Genomic DNA, 19,681 nt, shown 5'->3' on the forward strand with positions numbered 1-19,681 from the left:
TTTCATATAGATTTACAAGAACTTAGAAACAAACAAAGGTTTTGCCTACTCAAACAAGTATGAAAAAAGTGAAATTCAGAAAAACAAACAATGATTTTGAAAGGAATATATCACTAGCGGCTGAATTTTGTTTTGGAATTTTTAAAATACATATATCTTTATTGATTTCAGGGAGAGGAAAGGGGGAGGGAGAGAGAGAGAGAAACATCAATGATGAGAGAGTCATTGATCGGCTGCCTCCTGCGCGCCCCCAACTGGGATCGAGCCTGAAACCCCGGTATGTGCCCTGACTGGGAATTGAACCGTGATCTCCTGGATCCTAGGTTGATGCTCAACCACTGAGCCATGCCGTTTGGGCTGTTTTGGAATTTTTAGTGAAGCAATAATAGGTTGATCAAATTAGTCTGTGGATTTATGGCAGCTTTAACTATAAAGGAAATACAAATGAAATGTAAGGACCAATGTGCTTGGATGGGAAAATGGACCAAGATGGTACTCTAAAACATGACCTTTTTAGATACAGCATTAAGATATATGGAGTCTTTTAAACATGAAATTCACACTAAATTTTGAAAGCTTGATTATTCCTTATTAGTTATTAGTTATTTTTTATAACTATGATTTTATTAAATTGCATCATTCAATTAAAAAGTAGTTAATCAATTATCCACTACTAAATTATCCACTTATAAACCTACTAGATTTATAAGGTGATTAACCTAAAAGATTTAAAGAGAAAAGATGATTAGGGTAACTATAATAAAATTATTATAGAGCCATTGGAATTGAAATTTTAAAGTAACAAACCATAATCACACATCATGATTGTTTATATGAAAATAACATGAGGGACTTACATGTTGGTATTGGCAGTTGATGTCAGCCATTCACCGGCTAGTCCAATGATATCCAGTCCAGTGGAGAGCTGGTTGAAAAATCGAGGATGACCTAGAGAGGTAAGTAACAGGCAAGCTTCAAGGCAAACCCAGATTTTCCCAGCTACCTTCCAAGCAAAAGCCTGCTCCACTAGGGCCACACTGATGGGGCCGGGACTCCATCCCAATAATCTAATGGGCTGCCCAAGGATATGGAGAAGGAAGATGGGGCTCACTCACCCCATACCAACTTTTAACATGAATGATGTCCCCCAAATTTTTATGTTTCTAAAGATCATGCTTTTACATTAAAAAAAAAACAAAAAAAACCAAACCCCAATGTCATGAAACTAATAATCTTTCCAATATCTTAATTTCCAGGTGAAATTCTTGTTGTATTTTTATTTTTACTTACAAATCAGGATGTAGTGGTCCTGATTTTCCTCATAAATGTTTCAACCTTCAATTTAACATCTCAAGGATTTAATCCCCAAATCAAGGTTTACTAATGGAGGAGAGGCTGCAGGCCTCAGAGAGAGTTCGTGGCTCTGTGGACCAAACCAAGTCCAGGGAATGTGCCAGCTACGATGCTGATGCTGAGGGCATCCCATCACTCTCTGGGTCTCTGTGTTAGTCAAATGCGACATCAAGCATTGGTGTGTTTGCCTATATAGAGTCGAGTGACCATTACACTAAATTTATTGCTGAGATGACCTGGTATCTCCTATGTGAAACAGGGGCAGACATAGCCTCATTCACTCACTGAGTTGTTGGTAAAATAATTGTTATTATTATGTAACTTTAAAGCCCTCTGCAACCCAGAGTATGCTTTCACAGGCTTTTTCTCAGCAAATTCAGGATTGTTGCCAAGTTTTGGCCAACTTGGCATTCATGGGAAAACTCAAGCCCACATCAGCCGGCTAGGCTTGGCTGTCCCAAAGGAGCCAACGTGATAGATTATCTAGAGGTATGTGACAGAGAACTGGTCTTAGAAAGATATGCTGACTGCTGTATTTCCAGTGGAAATTGCTTTTGCCTTTGAAATAACTGTCAGAAAGCTAGCGTTTGGATGTTCCTCTTCTAAGTCCCCTCTCTGAGAATGTCTGTTCTTTCCCACATGTGATGGGGACTCATTCGGAACATCTGGACTATTGCTTCTTATATCAGAACAGTCCAAGCCCTACATCTCAACAGTCCTCAAAAAATAATACCGATCTTTAGAAAAAATAAAAACAGCATAAACATTAAGCTTAGTGTAAGTATGGAGTCAGATTCCAGACATTCATGTAGACTACTCTACACAGCTTAAACCAGCCTATTTCACTCTACTTTGCTCTGTGTCAACAGAATCTATCAGAGCTCCTGCAACATAATTTCGTTGAAATTCATTTAAAAATACACGTGATATCCATTTGAAAACTTTTAACACAAACTTTTCATTTTAATACAGGCCTGAATAATAAATAAATTCAATCACACTATTTGACAATGTATCAAACCACATGGCCTGGCAGAGACAAAAGATGGTCAAAGATAGACAGACAGACTGACAGACATTTCCTCAAGTAAAAGTGAAACAGAATCTCATTCTCCATTAAAATATGAACGACAGGAATCCCCTTTACTTTTCTTCTATGGCTACAGCCTTATGCCCCCAACATCTTATACCGGAATTTATATCAAGTAACAAAATGACCTAGTTTAACTTTCAATTTCAACTCTCTATAGTCCATGAAAATAACAGATGACAGACGTGCTGAGCAGCACATGGCCTAGAGTCAGGGAGGGAGAGAAAGAAAGAGTAATTTTTTAAAGTAAAGTTTTTGAACAAATAAACTTCAAGAAAGAAAAAGAAAGTTGGAAGGGAGAATCTACTTTGATTATGAGACATAACAAGGAACTGCAATGTGAGGCACTTATTTGGGTCCTGACTCAAATGAATGATAACAAAACAAAACATTTCTGCCCTGGCCGGTTTGGCTCAGTGGTTAAAGCGTCGGCCTGCAGACCGCAGGGTCCTTGGTTTGATTCTGGCCAAGGGCACGTACTTAGGTTGCCGGCTCCATCCCCAGTTGGGGCCCGTGCAGGAGGCAACCAATCGATGTCTCTCTCTCACATCGATGTTTCTCTCTCTCTGTCTCTCCCTTCCACTCTCTCTGAAAAGCAATGGAAAAAATGTCTTCGGGTGAGAATTTAAAAATTAAATAAATAAAAAATAAAAACAAAACCAAAACATTTCTGACACTCATGAGATATTGAAAATTTGAACACTGACTGAATATTTGACATTAAGGAACGGCAAATTCTGTGGGGTTTTGGATGTAATAATGATATTGTGATTATTTTTGTTTAAAGAGCCCTTGGTGATAAAAAGTACTTATGGATGAAATAATATTATGCCAGGGATGTGCTTCCATATAATACAGAAGAGGGGAGTGAGTGGGAGGAAAGGTAAAACAAAATTGGCAGGAGTTGATGATAGTTGAAGCTGGGTATTGGATATACAGAGCTCATTATACTATTCTACTTTTGTATAAATTTAAAATTTTCCATAATAAAATGTTAGAAAGAAAAATTAAGGCAGTCAACATATTTACTCTGACTGAGGGCTGATTAGCATCTGTGTTGGTTCATGGACAATCTATATAAGTGTTTAGTTAATTTGTAGAGAAATCTCCAAATGCCATCATCATCCCTTCACACAGTGTACCCAGATCAGCATGTTTTCATTATTAAAACTTAATTTATTATTATGGCTGAGCATTAATATCCTTTTTAAAAAATTCTTCCACTGTGCGTAGTTATCTGTGGGGCTTATCCTACTGCTTTGGGATCTACATCTGAGTTAGAGACCAGCATCCAGGAGCTGTTTTCACATGGCAGCCACAGTACACTTTGCCAAGATCAACACCCTGAGACGCAGCAGAAGGTTTCACACCGTCTGGAAGACAGTAAACTCTATAGATGCAAATATCTGCTCCCAGAAGCTGCTCTGAAGAACAGGGATGGATGGCTGCAGGGTGAATATCTAAGTGAATTCATACGCTGGACTAATAGGAGCCCATGCTTCAGAGGCCAGAAATAAACCCACATATATATGATCAACTAATATCTGACGGAGGGGGTAAGAACATACAATGGGGTAAAGACAGTCTATTCAATATGTGGTGTTGGAAATATTGGACAGATACATGCAAAAAAACGAAACTAGCCCACCTTCTTATATCACACACGAGGATAAACTCCAAATGGATTAAAGACTTAAATATAAGACTCAAAACACTAAATCTCCTAGAAGAAAACATAAACAGAAAAATTTCTGACATTTTTCTTAGCAATGTTTTTTCTGACGTATCTCCTTGGGCAAGGGAAACAAAAGAAAAAAAATAAACAAATGGGTGTACATCGAACTAAAAAGTTTTTGCACAGCAAAGGAAACCATCAACAAAATGAAAAGACAACCTACTAAATGGAAGAAGATACATCCAATAAGGGGCTAATGTCCAAAATTTATACAGAACTCATACAACTAAACACCAAAAAAACAAATGTCCAATAAAAAGTGGGCAGAGGATCTGAATAGATACTTCTCCAAGAGAACATGTAGATGGTCAATGGACATATGAAAAGATGCTCAACATCACTAATCATCAGAGAAATGCAAATTAAAACCATAATGAGATATCATGCCACACCTGTCAGAATGACTATCATCAATAAATCAGCAAACAACAAGTGTTGGTGAGGGTGTGGAGAAAGGGGAACCCGCGGGCACTGTTGGTGGGAATGCAGACTGATGCAGCCACTGTGGAAAACAATATGGAGGGGCCTGAAAGAATTTAAAATGGAGCTGCCCTATAACCAGCAATTCCACTTCTGGGTATATATCCAAAGAAATTTAAAACACTAATTTGAAAAACTATATGCACCCCTCTGTTATTGCAGTGTTATTTATAATAGCCAAGATATGGAAGCAACTCAAGTGACCATCAATAGACAAGTGGATAAAAAAACTGGTATACATATATATAATGGAATATTACTTGGCCATAAAAAAGAATGAAATCTTACCATTTGCTATAGCATGGATTGACCTAGAGGTATTATGCTAAGTGAAACAAGTACCATGATTTCACTTATATGTAGAATCTAAAGAACAAAATAAATGAACAAACAAAATAGAGACAGACTCATAGATACAGAGAACAGACTGATGGTTGCCAAATAGTTAAGGGTTTTGGGGTTTGGTGAAAAAGGTGAGGAGGTTAAGAAGTACATATTGTAGTTACAAAATAATCATAGAGATATAAAGTACAGCATAGGGAATATAGTCAATAATATTGTAATAACCATGTACAGTGCCAGATAGATACTGGAAATACTGGGGGACTACTTTGTAAAGTATGTAACTGTCTAACCACTATGCTGTACTCCTGAAACTAATACAAAATAATACTGAATGTAAACTGTAACTGAAAAACAAAATTTAAAAAAAGAGTCCATGATGCTTTAGTTTTGTCAGCAATAGGAGTTGTTATTATGACAAATCCATGTATTTTTCTTTGAGGCACAACACTATTCTGGGCTTTAGTGATAAAAATACATGGTCTCATCTCTGACAAAGTGTATGCAGATTGAGCTGATGAAATAAAAAACGTTGGGCCAAAACAAGTCAAGCTAAAACATACATGGAGAGTTCTGACTTTTTTTTTTTTTTTTAAATACATCTTTTTGATTTCAGAGAGAGGAAAGGAGAGGGAGAGAGAGAGAGGGAAACATCAATGATTAGAGAGTCATTGATCAGCTGCAGCCCACAACCCGGGCATGTGCCCTGACCGGGAATCGAACCCTGATCGCCTGGATCCTCGTCGACGCTTAGCCACTGTGCCACGTCCGGCCGGGCGAGTTCTGACTTTTTAATCCAGCCACATAACACTACTTGACCTCTGTTAGAAATGGGTTCGCCATCAGACACCAAGGTGATATGTAACTGAATTGATGAGCATGCTTTTCTTTAAAAATGAAACACAGACTTTGTAATATAATTAAGTCGTGTCCATCCTACAATTATTCAAGGAAGCTACACTTCTTCCAGTGGTGTTGGCAGGCCTCAAACGCTGTTTAGGATTCTTTATTTAAAAATGCCTCTTTGGCCAGCCTCTTTATTTCATTATAACACTTTGTTTTTGACATCTAATAGCCTTACTCAGCTCTATCCACACCAACCTTCCCAGTCATACTTTCAAATGACTAGGAAGAGTAAGAGGGATAATATAAGAGAAAAAAAGAAGAAAAAAGGACAAGGGGCTACCAGTTGTGGTCTCGGGGGCTCCCTTATGGTGGCAACTATGCCATGAACTGCCAATTCCTGTAGATCTATCTGCCCAAAGCTCAGGAGGCCAGGCTGCAGAGGGGAAAGATAGTAGGGAGAAGAAATCACTGCTTCACTCCCAGGCTCTGGCAGAGACAGGCAGACTTCCAAAAAGTCCTTGAACTTAAGGCAACTGAAAAGTAACCACTTTGGCCAGGATTGCAGATTAGAGAGGGTTCAGGTAACATGAAAAGGAGGCAAGAGGGCATCCTCCAGGGCTTCCTGTTGGAGACAGGAGTTGGTGATTTAGGGTGTCTGAACTCCAGAGGTAGGAAGAGAATTCAAAGTGTGTGTGTGTGGCTTTTTTGCCTAGCCAATAGAAGGTATTGTGGGTTAAATTACGTCCCTCAAAAAGATGTGTTCAAGTGTTAACTCCTGGTGAGTGACTATTTGGAAACAGGTTCTTTGCAAATGTAATCAAGTTAAGATGAAGCCATAATGGATTAGTGTGCGCCCTAGTCCAAAGATTGGTGACCTTATAACAGGGGTGGGGATCTGGTCTGGCCCTGCCAACGCAACCATAGGTGGGACTTTAAATTCAATAAATTTAGGAACTTTTTTCATAGCTAATTTTTAAGTTGATAATTTTGTATGGCCTGCGAATGATGTTATAAAAATCCAAATAACCCTTGTCAGAAAAAAGGTTCCCCACCCCTGCCTTAAAAGAAGGAATTTGGACACGTACACAGGGAGGAAGCCATGTGAAGGTGAGGGCAAAGGCTGGAGTGATGCATCTACATGCCAAGGAATGCCAAGGACTACCCACAACCCCCAGAAGTTGGAAGAGGCAAGGATGGATCCTCCCCAAGATTCTCCAGAGAGAGCACGGCCCTGCAAACACTCTGATTTCAAATTTCTAGCCTCCAGAACTGGCAGAGAATAAGTTTCTATTGTTTTAAGTCACCCAGTTTGTGGTAACTTGTTATGGCAGCCTTAGGAAACTACTACAGAAAGGGAGATAAATGGGTCCAATTCTCCCCAATTTCAGGGACAGGCAAAGGCAGGATTTATCAGAATGAAATAGGCATGAAAATGGGTCATTCTGCTATCATTAGGTTGTGAACAGCTTAAGAACAAGAATGAAAACCTTATACAGAAATGGACAGTTTTACAATAATAAATGACGGGCTTTTGCCAGGGTTGGGGCCGTCCAGCCCTGCCCCAGGTGGTTGTATGGTCCCTGAGCACTCTGCTGCCTTCCCTCAGTAGGCCTGTGTTTCTCCCTCAACATGAGTTTGACATGCTCACAGCTGGAAAGGGTGTGCCGCTGCGTGTCCACCTGGCTCTCACCCTTACCTGTGCGGACCCCATACTTCAGGGTGTCTCTGCAGTCAACCAGGATCTGCTCCAGGGACTCGGGGTGGTCAGAGAGCTCCAGGTTGAAGCCCTCCATGCCTTCCAGCAGCTGGTGTGGGTGATGGAAGTCCAGCACCTTGGTGGAACGATCAAACGTCTTGCGGACGTAATTGAGGAGGATGTCCACCACCTCCAGGAGGAACTGCACAGTTTGCTCCTCTCCATTTTTAGCCGGAAGCAGATCTGAGGGGGGAAAGCCAAGTGGTTATCACTTGACTCATATCTGCCTTTCCTAGGCCCAGAAATTCCTAATATCAGCCATATCTTTATAGGCCTAATTTCATTCCAGGATATGTATACACTGAGAATCTGATGTACCATCTCCCCAGAAAAATGCACATAAGCAGATACACAGAAGTTCTGCACACACTTCCTGGGGGTTTACAGACTTTCTGATAGTTAGGCTGCCCATAAATGAAACAGAGAGCTTTGAGAAGCGTGAGCAGTCTGCCGCTGCAGTTGTCCATTTGCAGGTTGACGGACACCTGTCAGGTTTGTGATGGAGGGGACTTCTATCTTGCTCCCCTGGAACCAGGGGTGACCCTACACATCTGATTCAGACACTGGGCTTTTGGTTTGGAGTCATGATGTGCCTGACCTGTTGATGGCGGAGGGTAAGGCCTCTGTGGGTAGAGGTTGAAGTCTCCCCTGAAGACGGTGGTCCTTTGTGGTGTCCTTAGGACGGGGAGCTAGAACTGGAAGATGGGACTCAGGAAGGTGAGAGAGGGAACTCCCCACCTCTCTATTAACCTCATCCTTTTGGGCCTGCACTTTGGGATGTCGGCAGGTGACTTTGGGTTACTGCCTCTGTTAGGCAGTTGGGCTAGGGGTTAGGGTACAAAGCCACAGGGGGCCCCAGTTGGGGTTGTCAGCCATAGCTCAAGAGCAGACTGGTTATATGTGATACCCTGGGTCTATTCCCTGGATTATCTCTGAGGTTTACTGAACTCTTGTTTACTATTCTGATCTGGCCTCTCTGGACTGTGGGGAGTTAATGGAAGGGGTGGTAGTGGGTTTACCTTGGAGCTGTTTGAGAGAGAAAGACTGGGAAAGCACCCCGAGACCAGTGCTATGGGGACAACGGTAAATAATGAAACATCTCCAAAAGGAAAATGAGTTTCAAGACAGCGCTTGGTCATGAGGTCCAGCCACACAGCCTCCCACAGGGAGATTTTGTTCTTGCTGCTGTTGATGTTGTTGCCAACCTCGAAGGATAAATGCTATGAAGGGAATTACTGGATTTTCTTATATGCAAACAGTCCTTCAGATTCTGGGATTCTATGAATCCATATTTGTCCTTGAAAGTGTTGTTAGAGTTGACAAGCATATTGACTACCTTCATCTGGCTCCCAAAGCAAAAAAGACCTGGGCACTAAGGAAGGAGGGATTCAAACGCTGGAAAAGTAGTTTCATGACAGTTCAGAGAAAGTAATGGCATTTTTGGTAAAAGAAGTAAAATTTCAGGAAAAAGTCAAGAAACTCAAATAGTGAACCTACTGGACAGCACTAGGGCTGGGGGAATAGGGGTAAGGGTGGGGGTGGGAAGAGACTACCTCGAGCGAACAGGTTGGAGAAGTCGGTCTCCGTGCGCCTGAAGCGGCCGTCCCTGTCGCTGTTCTCACAGGCAATCAGGTTCTTGGAGGACTGCCTGTCCTTGAAGGCGCTCACAAGCCGGCTCTTCTCCTCCAGGCTGTTGGTCCTTTGCAAGAAGCCTGTAGCACAAGAAGCTGGGTCAGAGGTAGTGCGCTGAACTCCAGCCTCAGGTCGGCTCTGCAGACAGGGTTCTCGCTTCTCCAGAGAAGCTGGGTGTCTGCATTTGATACAGAAGGGCTCTGGCACTGCTTGCCTTCAGGCGGGGAGGGGGCAGTGCCAAGTGTCATCAGTGGCACAGACCCAGTCATGCAAGAGAGAAAAACAGTAAGCAAAGCCCATTCTCCTCTCCGAATGTGACAGTGGACTCAGGATTAAGTCAATTGGACAACTTCCACTCCAGTAACCAGCCCCAGGATGGGGTTTTAAGGGAAGGATGCAATCGGAGAGGACGCTGCCAGCACAGGGTCTACGGGCCGTGCAACAGGGGGTGAAGTGGGGTGAGGGCCAGCAGTGGGGATTAGGGAAGAGGCTTTCCTCAGCCACCATGTACAGCTCACAGGTTGAGTGCAAGTGTGATTTTTCTGAAGATAAATGAGACAGACCCCCTACCCTCCAGGAGCTTACAATTTGGCAGACGGTGGCCATTGTTGTAATAAAGCTAGAATGCCATCCAAGAACTCCATGGAGATGGACTTTGAGTCCAGGGTGGGGTTCAAAGCGCCTCACCTCTGCCCCTCAGAGGGAATGGATGTCTCCCTGAGAAGCAGGTTGAGCCAAAAGAGCTGGAGACTCTCTACACAGCCTCCCTCAGTGCCTCCACACATCACCTCTGGGCTCGGGGCCTGCAGGCCCGCTCCTTCCCTCAGCCCCTTCTCCAGTTCAGCCTCAGTCTTAGTCCTTAGTCCAAAATGTACCATATTGCAAAGAGGAAGAGAGTTCTAAGCTTCTTGGTGGCCCCAAAGCTGTCTTCCTTGATGTCAAGATCCTTGGGGAGTGGCTTACATCACAAGGCAGGCTTGGAGGAAAGTCCCAGGAGGTTCAAGAGGCAAGTTAGCCTGGGGAACTCCGCTTTACTTCCCGGGACTGCAAGTCAGCGGCGATGGGTGGAGGTAGGAGGGATGCAGGGGGAGGCTGGGGGGAGGAGAGTCCTCCCACACAAAGGAGCAGGGTCTGTTTTTGGAGGGAAGTACAGGAAGGTAGGAGCACCAGGCCCTTTATTGTTCCCAGCACCTTGTAAACTTATTGATAAAGCCCCAAAGGACAGCAGAAGGGGAGAAACATCACTGCAGCGATTTTCAACCCGTGTGCCACAGGAATTTTTAGAACACGCAATACCGGACTAGTCAGAGGGCACTGACCTCGTTTTCTTTGGGGTGTCAAATTAGAAAAAAATGACAACTGCCAACACAACAATAGCAACCCAGTGTGAATGAATGAAAATTATACCTATTTTATTTTTGGCAGATTGGCAAAACAATGTATTTTTTGGTGTGCTACAGTCTAAGTAATTAGTTTCTGTGTGCCACGGGGTGGAAAAGGTTGAAAATTGCTGTCCTGTGGAACAGAGCTCCACACCTGAACATAAAGGCAGAAGTTCTATCCTTTCTCTCAGCCCTTCTCCTACTTTCTGAATCCATCCTTCAAATCCCCAAAGTCCAAAGCCAGGGGCCAGCACTCATGTGCCAGAGAGATGCAGGGTCACCTGGCTCCTGAATCCAGAGACTGCCACCCTGCCTGGAACAGGGAGCTGTGGAACTTGCCAGGCTGAAAAGACCAAATCTGTGTGGCTGAATGGAGGTGAGGTCCTGCCAGCTGGACTCTAGGTCCTTAACTTCTGGTTGGCTCCGACCCACGCCTGGGAAAAGCCTGAAGTCTCTCTACCTGAAACCCCTTAGAAACGCCTTTTCTCTGGGCAGCTGCAGGACCTAGGACCTCCACTTAGGCTTTGGATATTCTCTAAATCTCAGAGTTGTCCTGATAGGGTTGAGAGATGACAACTGTGACACAGCTTCAAACCTGTATCCCATTTCTAGACCATACTCCCTGGAGTGCACTATGAATCCATATTTTCTGTAAGTCCTATAGCGATCTTATGAATAGCACACTTACATTGCATTGGAATTTGTGGCAAAAACTATTAATCTGATAATATAAGCAATTAATGTATATGGTTATCGGAATAACAATTCATTGGAAGATAGCTGTTTTCTAAAATACTGGGAGTCTCATAAGAGATAAAGGAGCCAGGTCTCTCTGGGCTCTGAGAGGAACTGTATACTTCTGCAAGGATGCCCAGGTGGTGGGTGACACTGAAGTAAGTGTTGACAACTTCCCTGGCTAGCAAGGAGTCCCTGAGACTGAAGCAGACTGTATTCCCTCTTGCTCCACACACTGGCTGTGAGGACCTAGTGCCTGTAACTGGTAACCTAGTACAACATTCTTAAGAGGAAAAGAGGCAAAACAGAGTGAGAGGCGCAGCTGTAGTTGGCTTGGTCAGGTTGTAGCACTCTGGCTAGCTTCAAGCCGAAGACGGGGTGAGCCCTGTTAGGACTCTACCTCTGGGCTCTGGGGAGATCCTGCTGCTGGTTCCTGTGCTGCCACCAAAGTCCAAGGTCTAGGTGGCCCAGTGAGCGGGGGAAGTGTGTGGAACTAGAGAGCACCTGATATGAGCCAGTTGTTTCCAAGTGTGGCTGTGAGTTGCGCAGGACATAAAAGCGCATGGCCAAGAGGGTAAGTGGAGCCTGAAGCCCAGCAGCTGTTCTCCTCACCAGCTGTGGTATGGAACTGCATTTAACTAGAGGAAGGGGCTCTTGTTCTGATTTTTCTGAGCTATAAATATCCTGCCAGACCCTGTCAGATCTCCTCCCACCCACACCTTTTATTATATTTCAAGAGAAGCCAAAAATACAGATGTTTGAAGTCTTTCTTTGTTTAAAAGTTGGCAACTGACACATAATTAAAGACACACAAACACACACACAGCATAGGCTAAATAAAAGCACAGAGGTTGTAATTGGCAGCCAGTTTGGGATCTCTGCATAGATAAGTGATGGAGGCATAAGGACACGTTGGGAAGTTAGCAGAGCCCAGAGCCAGAACTTAGGGCTCGCTGCATCTCCTTCCAGCTGGGTCATGCCACCATGTCTGCAGCCACCCCACTCTCTACTTCTTGACAAGACCCTGGGTTTCCTTCAGCTGATTACTCTCCCAGGGGATTCTGCCTCAGGAGCTAAGGGTACGACTGGTGAGATCCAGGGTCTCCCTTGCAGCTCATTTCCTAGGGGTTCCAGAAAAGGGGGTAGAAAAGTGGGTGGGGGTAGAATCTTGACAAGGCACTGGGGAAGTTGGGGTGGGGGAGGCAGGGCAATGGATTAGGAGGTGGGAAGAGGACCATTAGTCCCTTTGCTATTTTAAGGTGAAAGGTCAAACTAATCCCAAATGCCATCAGGTCAGGAAGGCACCCTTCAGGCCACAGAAAGTCTGGGATGAGGCAGAGGAGGGGTGTGTGTGTGGAGGAGGGGAGGGGGCTGTGGATTCAGTCACAACTAAAGAGGGCACTGTGCTTCTACTACATGAAAATGGAAAGCCAGAGTTGGCCCAAGATGTGGAAAATAAATCTCCCTGGTGTTTTCTTTCCCTTCACAGTCAAACCTCATGTGAAGCCTCCTAACCTGTGGCCCCAAAACCATGCATTTTAGCCGAAGGCAACTTCCCCTCAACGCCTACCGGCCATTTCCTCCGGTCACTTGGGTTTCAACTTTCCTGAAATTAGCGTTGGGGGTGGGGGTAGAAACAGAAGAAACTTTCTAAGGATGGTAGCCCCCAAAGGCCCAAGAGGACTCCCTCAGGGGAAGTTGGTGCAAACTCTCCGCGCCCCTACTCCCGGGCGCAGAGAAGCTCCTTTGCCCAAAGGGGACTTCAGACCTTTCCTTCCGGCGGCCTCGCAGGGCCCGCGGTCCCGGCAGCAGGGAGCCCCCCGCGGCCCAGACCGGGAGGCGGGGGTCGGGGTGGCTGAGGGTGCGGGCCGGGCGGGCCCGGGGCGCGGGGAAAGCGGCCCTCCCCGCAGGCTCCCCACCCCGCCCGCGCCGCTCAGTTCCGCTCGCGCGGCTGCATGACAATGAGGCGGCCGGGCCGGCGCTCCGCCCGCGCTCCGCGGCACTGAACGGGCCATTAAGCCCCGAATGGCGGCGGGGGGAGGGGGCTATTTATAGAACAAAGCTGGGCCGCCGCCAGCTGCCCCCGCCACCGACGGGCCCCGGGCCTCGCCCCACGGGCCTCCGGTGCCGGGGAGAGGGCCAAACCCCGGGCGGGGCCTTCCCTGGAAAATGGCTAGGTCCAGTTGGGCCCCCTTCTGGGATCCAGAGGGCAGAGCCCCAGAGACGCTGGGGAAGGGAGGGTGGTTCCCACGAGCTGCGCAGTGACCCCTCTGCTCCGCCCGGGCGCCCGGGACGCGAGGGCGCGGGGAAGATCAGGCCCAGAGGCACCCCCTCGCCCACCGGCGGGCGCGCGGGGCTGGGCGTGCGTGCGCGCCCGGTGCGGGTCCGCCGCGCGCAGCAGCTGACCGATGGCTCTTTAATCAGTCCCTCGTTAATCTTCCCCCGCCTCTCCATCCCCTGCCCTGGGACGCCCGTATTTTCTGGCCCGATAAGGTTAGAGATTATAGACGGTGAATTGTAGCAAGGAAAGCAAGTCCTCATTGTTCAGCCGGAGCCACTCGGCTGTGTCCCTTCGAACAAATCTCCTTTTTCCTTTAAAAAAAAATTGCATCCCTTGGGCGTTTTCATTTCAGATCCTCACGTCTCCAGAGAGCTGTTCTTTCTCCTTTCCAGCTTCCAGATCTATTTTCCTTTCTCTCTGGCAAACTGCACCCGACTCCCCCTTTCTCTCTTGCGGCCCCCTCCCCTCGCCTTCTCCCCTTTCCCTTGCCTCCTCCACTTCAAGGGCAAGCTGGGCAACCCCTCAGGTCTGCGCCGCCCGCACCTGCCCCAGGCAGCCCACGGGGGGCTGCAGGCAATCCTTCCTCTTGGCTTCCGAGGCACCAACGAAATCTGGATCTGTTATGGCATCTCGGGGCAAAAATCTCTAGCCGGAGAGGCCACTTTCAACGCACGATGGTAGAGAGGGAAGGGGGACGTGTCATCCACCGCCTCATGCAGATACCACGCCATGGGCCTGCTGTCTGGGAGAGCCAGACCAGTTCACCTTTTCTGCACGACCTTCCAGACGCGCGAGCGGAGCGCAAGGGTCGGAACGGCGGGCGCCGGCCACAGGAGCCCGTCTGCCGCGCGGGGGCGCTGTGCTCGCGCTCCGGCGCCTAGACACGCGGAGGGCAGCCCGAGGTCTTAGGTAGCGCGAAACGCCCGCGGAGAGGTCCCTCTAGGCCGGGTCGGGGGAGGGCGGGGGAGCGTCAAGGCCCGTGGAGCAGCGTCTCCGCGCCGCCCCAGGGCTGCAGGTACATTAGAAAACCTGACCCAACAGCCAGGAGCCCCTTTCGCGTGCATCCCTCTCATAAACCCGCAAAGCCCGCTTGCCGCGCCGGGCCCCAGCGGGCCTTTTCACTTACCGCAAATCTTGAGCCCCAGTTTTTTTGTGCATCCATGGGCCACACCACACCAGGTGTCATACGCTAGAAAGCAAGAGAGGGGCAATCAGTGAGGCCTGGACCACGGGAGAGCGGGCCGGGAGCAAAGGTTTTTCTGGGGAAGGTGGGGCAGGTCTCTGCCAGTGCTCTTTCCTGAAAGGAGCTAGGAGCCAGATCTGCGGGCGGGCGCGCAGACTCGTGTCCCGCTCCCACTTTCACATACAGAACAGCGTCTCTGGGAGGCCGCACACCAGCGACGCTCCCAGGGAGCTGCGCAGGCGGGGTCCGAGTGGGGCGCGCTGACCCCAAGAGCAAAGGGCCAGCTCTGCAGCTCAGATTGCCCCGCACTCGCCCGCCAGGCCCTGTCTTAGTCCGTCTCCCCCCTTCCCCTCCCCCCCACTCGAAAGGCGACCACAGCAGCCGCGAAAGGGAACAGAGGCATCTGGGACCAACACATCTCATAATTTCTTGGCGGGTCTCCAGCCGAGTGGCAGCTTAAAATAAACTGGCATGAAATGGGGTCGCGGAAGAGTTCAGGAATTAATTGGGTGAAAAATAGTATTTGACTAGATGATAGGACTCGCACGGCTGCTCTTCTGTCTGACCCGGGAGTCGCAGTATTATCAGACTCCTCAGGGTCCATCCTGCCCTCGGGGCTCAGCTTCCAGCGAGGAGCCCGAGTGTGCATTCGCTTCGGCTGCTTCAAAGCACGGCTCCTCCAAACACTCCCATCCCCCACCCCACCCCGGCCCGCGCCTTCAGCCCCGCGCGAGTGCTGGCTGCGATAAGGGGAGTGACATCCATTAAACCGGGACATTCAACAGAGCCCCAGCGGGGAGGGGGGACAGCCCGACGGCAGTGAGACAGCGCGTCACGGAGGGAGTTCCTGCAACAGACATGAAATGCCTGCGAAAGCAAACCCCTAATAACAATACCTGCCAGGTAAAAAGCCGATCGAGTGCTTTTCGCTATAAACACCATCTCAGCTTATTTTCAGAACCACCTTATGAAACAAGAGGGGTGTTCATCTAAGACTCATTTTACAAATACAAGGATCGAGGCTCAGAGAGGCTAAGTGAGTTTTCCAGAGTCACTCAGCTGGCGCGTTGGAGTTCAGACCCATTACTCTGTCTTTCGGAGTTGGGAGTAACAGTAAAAGAAAAGGAAAGAGAGATGGGGAGAGGAGGGGAGAGAGCCCCTAGGATGTAGCAAGTGGCAGGGAGCAAGGGGGGGGGGGTCGCTGGGGCCAAGGCCGAGTACTGTGGTGCAGATTCAGCAAGGCCACCTCCCAGGTAGGAGGTCTGGCAGGGGCAGAGGAGAGCACCAGCTGGGTTTACAAGGATGCGCAGGCTGAGAGTGTGTAGAGTGCAGCCTGGGCTGCTGGGGGCTGCTGGGGGCCCGCAGGTGAGCTCGGAACAGGTGCATGCTCCCCCTCCTCCCCCCCAGTCTTCGACTATCGCCCCTCTGCCCTGGGGGATTCCAGTCGCGCCAGGCTATGTGCGAACTCAGTTCAGAGCTTCTAGGGGTTTTCGGACCCAGGGCTGGGCACGTGGAACTCAGCCTCTGGCTGCAGCCTGGAAGTGGAGCTCAGTCCAAGGTGGGGGTACAGGACTCAAGTTTGAGAGAAGGCAACGGCCGCCCAGCCCCGCCCGGCAGCAGAAGAGGGGCGGGAAATGTGGAGAGGACTGGAAACGAAAACCATCAGGGCCAGAGCAACAGACAAAGGCGCGCAGGCCTCACTCTCCTCGGGCCCTCCGCCGCCAGCGCCAGCCTCACGCGCCACCAGGCTGGCGGCTCTCCCGAGCCCCTCTTTGTTGTGTGGGTAATTGTAGCTCGCCTGTGGGGCGGGTAAGGGAGCTGCACAGGGAATTAGGACTTAAGACAAGGCCTCCAGCCCGGGAGCCAGTGGCAACACTAAGGGGTTGGAGAGGGGCCTTACCCCCTAACATCCCCCATCTTCGTTGGTGGAAACAATCAACGTTTCCTTAAGCTTATAGAAAGTGCTATAAAAGCGCAGCAACGAGCCCTCTTAAGGACACTGCCATTCCCCAGGCTCTCTTATGGAGAAATTTTGGAGCCCTTACTGTCTGGGGCTGATAGATGTGGGGGGGAGGTCCATTTCAATCCAAACTGGAAAAAGAAAAACAATTCTCTCATCCCCGTGCCTCAATACCATAGAGGAAACTCAATCTGAATTAAAGACAGACTCTGGGACGGTTTGAAAAGCCATCTGACCTAGGGGCGGGGAAGCATGAATTTCCTCCCCGCCTCCGCGCTGTATCTGGTGCCCCTTCCCTTCCCCTCTTTTCGGAATTTGTCCCTTGCGGACAGATCTCCCGCCCGGGAGAAAAGAGAGGGGCGCTCTCCCCTCCCGCCCTGGCAAGCCTTCTGGCCTCCTGGTTTCGCCAACTCTCGCCACTCAGGGTGCTGCCGGCTCCTTTTTTTTTTTTTGGTCTGTCTCTGAGATGTCATTAATTGTCTGAGACGTTCAGGCTCAACCCCAAACCGTTTCCTGCACCTTTCTCGCCTTCGACTGCTCCCTCCCTCGTCAATGGGTCAAGGCCAATCTGGAGCAATTAGGGACCCCGAGTTTTCTAAGAGCTGCAATTAACGTCGACACGTCCGTGATTACAGGCTTCGAGCGGGCGCGGGGGAAGTGAGGAGGGAGTCAGATCTCGGCTTAACGAAAGCGGGAGACAGAGAACTCCGTCCCGGCCGAGACCCCCGGCTCCGCGCGCCGCCCGCGACCCTGACCCTGTCCCCCGACGTCCCACCGGGCAAAGAAACCACACGCCGCACGACAGAAACGACGCCCTCGCCGCGCGTCCCGCTCCCGCAGCAAAGCCCTGAACGATCACCGCCGCTCGGGCGCCGCGCGGTGCCCACTCGCAGCGCCCCCGGATCGCCCAGCATCCCTGTCAGTCGAACGACCTCTGGCCGGGACCGGATCAGGGCCCCATGTCTTCGCAGCCTCCGTCACCTCTGTCCCCAGCCCTTCCGCCAGCACAGCCCCCTCACGTCCCAGCCCCCTCACCTTCCCCGCCGCTGCTGTGATAGGAAACTGGGGCAGGACCTACTTGTAGGGCGCAGGTTGGCGGTATTGGGGTCCGCTCCGGCGTTGGAGGAGGTAGCGGATGTAGAAGGGGCCGAGGACGCCATCGGCTCGGTCGCCCGGGGGCCCCTGCGCTCCGGGGTGCTCTGCCCGTCAGGCACGGGAATAGGCTGTAAAGAGAAGCGGCAGCTGTGCGGGGAGGGCTTCCGGGGCCCAGCGCGCGGGGGGCGGCGGGGCGGCCAGGGGTGCGGGCGCTCCCCGCGAAGTCCGGGCGGCGCGGACAGAAGCGGGAGGAGGCGCCGCTGGCCAGCCGGGTCCGACACTTCGGCGCCCGCAACGCAGCTCCCGGCGGCTCCGGGCTGGTGAAGCAGCGCGGGAGCCGGAGCGCAGCGCCGAGGCCAGGGGCGCCCGAGGCCAGGGCAGGACGCGGGGGAGCGGGGCCAGGGCCAGGAGGGCAAGGGGAGCTCAGGGCACGATTTTCCAGCCCAGCCGCGACGAGCCCCCTTGGACTCAGCAGCCGGCGGGTGGGAGGAAGGGGGTGGGAGGCGCGCACGGGGCGGGCCCGTCTGGTTCGGCGTCTGACTCCCGTTGTTGTGTCTGGCTAATTCCCTAGAAAGAAGGCGGCTAACTGCTCCGGGAACCGAGGACTTTGGTGAGACAAGAGGAGGGAAAAAGGACCCAGGTTTTTATGTTCTTCCTCGGACTTGGCCGGGGAAGCGCTACAGTCACCATGCACTCTAAACAGCCGGGAAGCAGCGGGTCGCCACCTCGCTCGTCTCCCCTCTCGCCCCACCTCGCTTGGAGCCATCTCCAAGCCCAGGTCGGGGCTCGGGCCAGGATTCCATGTCTCTTCTCTACCCAACGTCCTGAGGTCCCGGGATTTCTCGCCGCACAGACTCGAAAAGGGTGAGGGAGGCAAGAAAGGGGAACGTCACCCGGGAAACGAATTTGCGCCCAGAGCGCGGGAGGCGGCAGACAGGGATCGGCGGCCGGCGCCGGTCCTCAGCGCTGGGCGCTGGCGCGATGGCGTCCGGACTCCAGGACAGAGTGAGGTTGAGTCTGGGGAGACCTCAGAGCCGGCAGAAAAGCGCCCACCGCCCGCCCCCCTCCTGCCTAGAACCCCACACCTAGCTCCGCGCGCGCTTTCGCACAGAAACGCTGGCACAGGGGTAGACCGTGGCTTCTGGAGAAGTAACAGGTTCCCGCTTCGAGTCGCGCCTTCGGCTGCCGCTGTCCCAGAGCCCTCAGGTGAGACCGGCGCTCGGAGCCGGGGAGCGCAGGGGGAAATCACTCTCGATCCACTTCGGTGCGAGCCTCAGCCTCTGGGCATCCCCTGGGCGCCAACCCCGCGGGTGGGGACGCGGCGAGCGCGAGCGCGGGGGGAGGGGTCTCTGCGCCGCGCGCCGGCCGAGAGCCGGGACCCGGGCGCGCCGTGCGCGCTCGGCCGCCGAGGGCGGATGGCGGACGCCGGCGTGGTGGGGCGACCGAGAAACCGCGGGAGGAGAGGACCCCGCCGAGCGGCCGGGGCTGGGCGCCGGGAAGTCGGCCGCGCGCTTACCCACCTCGGCTCGGCGACGGCGAGCCCGGCGCCTCCGCCGCTCCCCCCAGCCGCGCCCCGCGATGCGCCCGGCTCGGCCGGCTCTGCCACGGGCGTGCTCGGCCCGGCGTCGCCTCCAGCGGCCGCCTCGCTCGCACGAGCACCGTCCCGCACGCTAGCGCCCGGAGGAGAAGAGAGCGACGCGGAGAGGCGGCTGCTGGGCTTCGGGGGAGGCGGGGCGGAGCGGGGAGGCGGGACCCGCGCCGCGGGGGAATCACGCGGCCGCGGCTCGCGCGCGGGGGCAGCTCTTCGGCGG

At 51.0% G+C, this 19,681-nt stretch overlaps 1 protein-coding gene across 6 annotated transcripts in view; it reads right to left on the reverse strand.

Annotated features, from left to right (window-relative positions):
• Positions 1-17,947, reverse strand: part of GAD1 (glutamate decarboxylase 1) — a 35,906-nt gene extending 17,959 nt beyond the window's left edge. For 3 of the 6 annotated variants that reach the window (XM_087819415.1, XM_087819414.1, XM_016203023.2), the window contains exons 1-5: positions 17,854-17,935; positions 14,759-14,821; positions 9,156-9,314; positions 7,543-7,785; positions 858-948 (exon numbers count right to left, since the gene is read on the reverse strand). In XM_087819415.1, coding sequence (XP_087675541.1) covers positions 858-948; positions 7,543-7,785; positions 9,156-9,314; positions 14,759-14,821; positions 17,854-17,935 — 638 coding nt within the window. Of the gene's footprint in view, positions 1-857; positions 949-7,542; positions 7,786-9,155; positions 9,315-14,758; positions 14,822-17,853 lie in introns of all 6 variants that reach the window. The other 3 variants (XM_087819418.1, XM_087819419.1, XM_087819416.1) reach the window with 3 other exon arrangements.
• Positions 17,948-19,681: the final 1,734 nt, after the last annotated feature.

The sequence above is a fragment of the Miniopterus natalensis genome, chromosome 8 (genome assembly GCF_054644295.1).
Source record: "Miniopterus natalensis isolate mMinNat1 chromosome 8, mMinNat1.hap1, whole genome shotgun sequence".
Taxonomy (NCBI): Eukaryota; Metazoa; Chordata; class Mammalia; order Chiroptera; family Miniopteridae; genus Miniopterus; species Miniopterus natalensis.